At 38.4% G+C, this 4,679-nt stretch overlaps 1 protein-coding gene across 1 annotated transcript; it reads right to left on the bottom strand.

The window, feature by feature from the left end:
* Positions 1–3,386: 3,386 nt before the first annotated feature.
* On the bottom strand, positions 3,387–4,263 carry LOC129769241 (succinate dehydrogenase assembly factor 2, mitochondrial). The gene is made up of 3 exons (XM_055771354.1): positions 4,124–4,263; positions 3,883–4,061; positions 3,387–3,821 (listed from the first exon to the last, which is right to left on the bottom strand). The coding sequence occupies exons 1-3, from the start codon at positions 4,139–4,141 to the stop codon at positions 3,548–3,550; spliced, it is 471 nt and encodes a 156-aa protein (XP_055627329.1). The 5' UTR covers positions 4,142–4,263; the 3' UTR covers positions 3,387–3,547.
* Between the last annotated feature and the right edge of the window lie 416 nt (positions 4,264–4,679).

Here is a 4,679-nt window from a genome sequence, read left to right as displayed (position 1 = left end):
TTGGTCACAGTGTTTCTTGGATAGAAAACATTAATATAAACTCTTTCACATGAATGTAATTTTAAATTCCCAGAGGAACTGGCAGATTATTTTCAGTAACGATTAGATATTTCCACATTTTCCTCGATACTGGAAGCCCACCAGTGGTTAATGCTAACTCGATAACCATCTGTTAATAGCACTTGATTGAAACATATTTGGTCACAGTGTTACATGGATAGAAAACATTCAATTAAACTCTTTCACATGAATATATTTTGAAAATTCCCAGAGGAACTGGCAGATTATTTTCAGTAACGATTAGTTATTTCCACATTTTCCTCGATACTGGAAGCCCACCAGTGGTTAATGCCAACTCGATAACCACCTGTTAATAGCACTTGATTGAAACATATTTGGTCACAGTGTAACATGGATAGAAAACATTCAATTAAACTCTTTCACATGAATATATTTTGAAAATTCCCAGAGGAACTGGCAGATTATTTTCCAGCAATGATTAGATCTTTCCGGAACTTTCCCGATGCTGAATGGCATCCTAACGGAAAGAGTTCTGCACGTGTATGTGTCGATCCTTTGCCGTCCACCTCCTCCAGCACGTTAGGCAACGATGTTGTCTTGTCGATGTCCTCACGAAAAATGAATGTGTCTCACCACCAGAATATCGCTTAAGTATGCTTTTTGTGTGTGATTGAATCGAGAGAAGGTGTGGTTTACGATGGCAATTTGGAAGGCAAACTAGAGGGGAATGAACTCTCTGAGCTCGGAACTTTCGGCGACTGAGCAATAATCGCTTGCGGGCGCATACAATATTGGATACGGAAATATCCTACTGATGGGGAAGAATAATCTTCTGAAGCTATCCTGTTAATTGCGATTGATTGAAAAACCACAAAACCAAATGTATTTGGTCACAGTGTTACATGGATAGAAAACATTCAATTAAACTCTTTCACATGAATATATTTTGAAAATTCCCAAAGGAACTGGCAGATTATTTTCAGTAACGATTAGATATTTCCACATTTTCCTCGATACTGGAAGCCCACCAGTGGTTAATGCCAACTCGATAACCACCTGTTAATAGCACTTGATTGAAACATATTTGGTCACAGTGTAACATGGATAGAAAACATTCAATTAAACTCTTTCACATGAATATATTTTGAAAATTCCCAGAGGAACTGGCAGATTATTTTCCAGCAATGATTAGATCTTTCCGGAACTTTTCCGATGCTGAATGGCATCCTAACGGAAAGAGTTCTGCGCGTTTATGTGTCGATCCTTCGCCGTCCACCTCCTCCAGCACGTTAGGCAACGATGTTGTCTTGTCGATGTCCTCACGAAAAATGAATGTGTCTCACCACCAGAATATCGCCTCAGTATGCTTCTTGTGTGTGATTGAATCGAGAGAAGGTGTGGTTTACGATGGCAATTTGGAAGGCAAACTAGAGGGGAATGAACTCTCTGAGCTCGGAACTTTCGGCGACTGAGCAATAATCGATTGCGGGCGCATACAATATTGGATACGGAAATATCCTACTGATGGGGAAGAATAATCTTCTGAAGCTATCCTGTTAATTGCGATTGATTGAAAAACCACAAAACCAAATGTATTTGGTCACAGTGTTACATGGATAGAAAACATTCAATTAAACTCTTTCACATGAATATATTTTGAAAATTCCCAAAGGAACTGGCAGATTATTTTCAGTAACGATTAGTTATTTCCACATTTTCCTCGATACTGGAAGCCCACCAGTGGTTAATGCTAACTCGATAACCACCTGTTAATAGCACTTGATTGAAACATATTTGGTCACAGTGTAACATGGATAGAAAACATTCAATTAAACTCTTTCACATGAATATATTTTGAAAATTCCCAAAGGAACTGGCAGATTATATTCAGTAACGATTAGATATTTCCACATTTTCCTCGATACTGGAAGCCCACCAGTGGTTAATGCCAACTCGATAACCACCTGTTAATAGCACTTGATTGAAACATACTTGGTCACAGTGTAACATGGATAGAAAACTTCAATTAAACTCTTTCACATGAATATATTTTGAAAATTCCCAAAGGAACTGCCAGATTATGTTCCAGCAATGATTAGATCTTTCCGGAACTTTCTCGATGCTGAATGGCATCCTAACGGAAAGAGTTCTGCGCGTGTGTGTGTCGATCCTTCGCCGTCCACCTCCTCCAGCACGTTAGGCAACGATGTTGTCTTGTCGATGTCCTCACGAAAAATGAATGTGTCTCACCACCAGAATATCGCTTAAGTATGCTTTTTGTGTGTGATTGAATCGAGAGAAGGTGTGGTTTACGATGGCAATTTGGAAGGCAAACTAGAGGGGAATGAACTCTCTGAGCTTGGAACTTTCGGCGACTGAGCAATAATCGATTGCGGGCGCATACAATATTGGATACGGAAATATCCTACTGATGGGGAAGAATAATCTTCTGAAGCTATCCTGTTAATTGCGATTGATTGAAAAACCACAAAACCAAATGTATTTGGTCACAGTGTTACATGGATAGAAAACATTCAATTAAACTCTTTCACATGAATATATTTTGAAAATTCCCAAAGGAACTGGCAGATTATTTTCAGTAACGATTAGATATTTCCATATTTTCCTCGATACTGGAAGCCCACCAGTGGTTAATGCCAACTCGATAACCACCTGTTAATAGCACTTGATTGAAACATATTTGGTCACAGTGTTACATGGATAGAAAACATTCAATTAAACTCTTTCACATGAATATATTTTGAAAATTCCCAAAGGAACTGGCAAATTATTTTCAGTAACGATTAGATATTTCCACATTTTCCTCGATACTGGAAGCCCACCAGTGGTTAATGCCAACTCGATAACCACCTGTTAATAGCCGCGCGTGTATGTGTGTGTAGCGATGTCTTCCCAGGGAACCGTTTGTGGCATCACTCTCCTCCTGATAGATTCCCTTCTGGCCTAGGGTGCACAAACAGGCTCTTGGTGACACCGTTCATCCGCGCTTTCATGATAAATAAAGAGCTTCACCGCAACAGCGACAACATGCTCCAATCGCTGTTCAATTAGAACTGAGTGGATTTCCGAGCGCCGCTCGCTTATATACCGATTGGTGATTTCAATAGCCTGTTTTGAAAGCAATTTTAAGACTATTGAAACAAGTTTTTGGATCAAAAAGTAACAAGTATATAACGCGTAGACATTTTATCTTTCGAATGAAGTGTTTATCATACCATTTCGTTCAGTTGTTTAGGAGCTATTAACGCTCAAAATCTCGGTCTCCGGCGTAACGCTTTCGTTTTCGAAACTTTGATTTTACACCCCGGTATAGAAATGAAAGACGTAGTCCTACGTCAAAACGGTTTCAAGCTTTGCCGATTCACATTCAAATTTTATTTATCAAATTTCAATAGCGTCAACACTAGTTGAATGAAGGAAAAATTCTAATATAAAACAAATAACACAGAAAATATCAAGATTCTAGTATATCATCTAAATCTTCCTCGCAGTACGAATTCAAGATCTATTTCAGATCCGGTTGCCGAATTCTCAGCTCACGGTCGGCATTTTTGACATGATCCTTCAGCATATTCATCACTTCGTTATCATACTCTGGCGGAGTCGGTTTAACGTTCGTAGCCCAGTAGAAAATATCCCAATCGTTGGTAGGCATGTTGATCAAGGTATCATAAAGTTTAGTATGTTTGGCATCCATCGATTCCAGATACTTGTCGGCAAATGTGCTTAGAAGCAATCCATTTTCAAGCATTCCACGTTTGCGGGATTGATACAGAAGCCTGTTTGTTTTTTTAAAAGTAATTATTGTACATTCATAGTATAGTTAGTATAGTTAGTTACCTGGATTTTTGTAGTTTTAATGGTTCATTTTGCTTTTCTTTGTAGATAGGTATCGGAAGTGATTTGTCCTCCAGATCGATCATTGGGACCGGCGGCTTACCATCATTATCGGACGATGCCAATGTGTTGCCGGTGCTGATCAACCGAATCCTCGAGTTGCCTCTCAGACAGCATCGCAGCTACGAACAGACCATTCCTCATATTGGTAAAAAACAATTGTAATGCTAATATTCATACTAACCGATTGAAGAAACAACATTTTGATTTAGTTGAAATGATTACATAAACAAAACTCGTTCGAAACGCATACAATTTTACCTCTGTTTAGAAAATTGTGACTGAGAAGAAACGGAAAAAGACCCGGAGCCAAGGAATGAACAATGTTAAGCTCAGTACACATCCACTAGATAGTTAGTGTAAGGTGGGAAGATGAAAGTGTTTTGATTGTTGATTAACCAGCGTGGATATTGAATATACATCTTCCCCTGTTGTCCACGTGAATATTCTTCCTTTATTTAAATAAAAAGAATAAGGAAATAATTGAATGGTGCCTATATTTTTCTAAGAGTTTTCTTTCATTAATACTTTATGTTTACCTCTTGATCTTTGAGTTAACTTCTGAAAAAAAACGGAATAAATTCAAACACTTCGGTCGGTCATGCATCGAGCTATTTTGCTGCACTGCTAAGCATTCTATCGCCCCATAATATGCAACTGTAAAACTGAATAGTTTCTACCACTTTCGATGAATCATGAGTGTGAATCGATGTTGTAAGATAAAGGGTTAGTAGTAGCCA

This window comes from Toxorhynchites rutilus, chromosome 2, assembly GCF_029784135.1.
Source record: "Toxorhynchites rutilus septentrionalis strain SRP chromosome 2, ASM2978413v1, whole genome shotgun sequence".
Classification (NCBI taxonomy): Eukaryota; Metazoa; Arthropoda; class Insecta; order Diptera; family Culicidae; genus Toxorhynchites; species Toxorhynchites rutilus.
The sequence above is the reverse complement of the archived record's forward strand: the minus strand, read 5'-3'. Positions and strand labels throughout refer to the sequence as shown.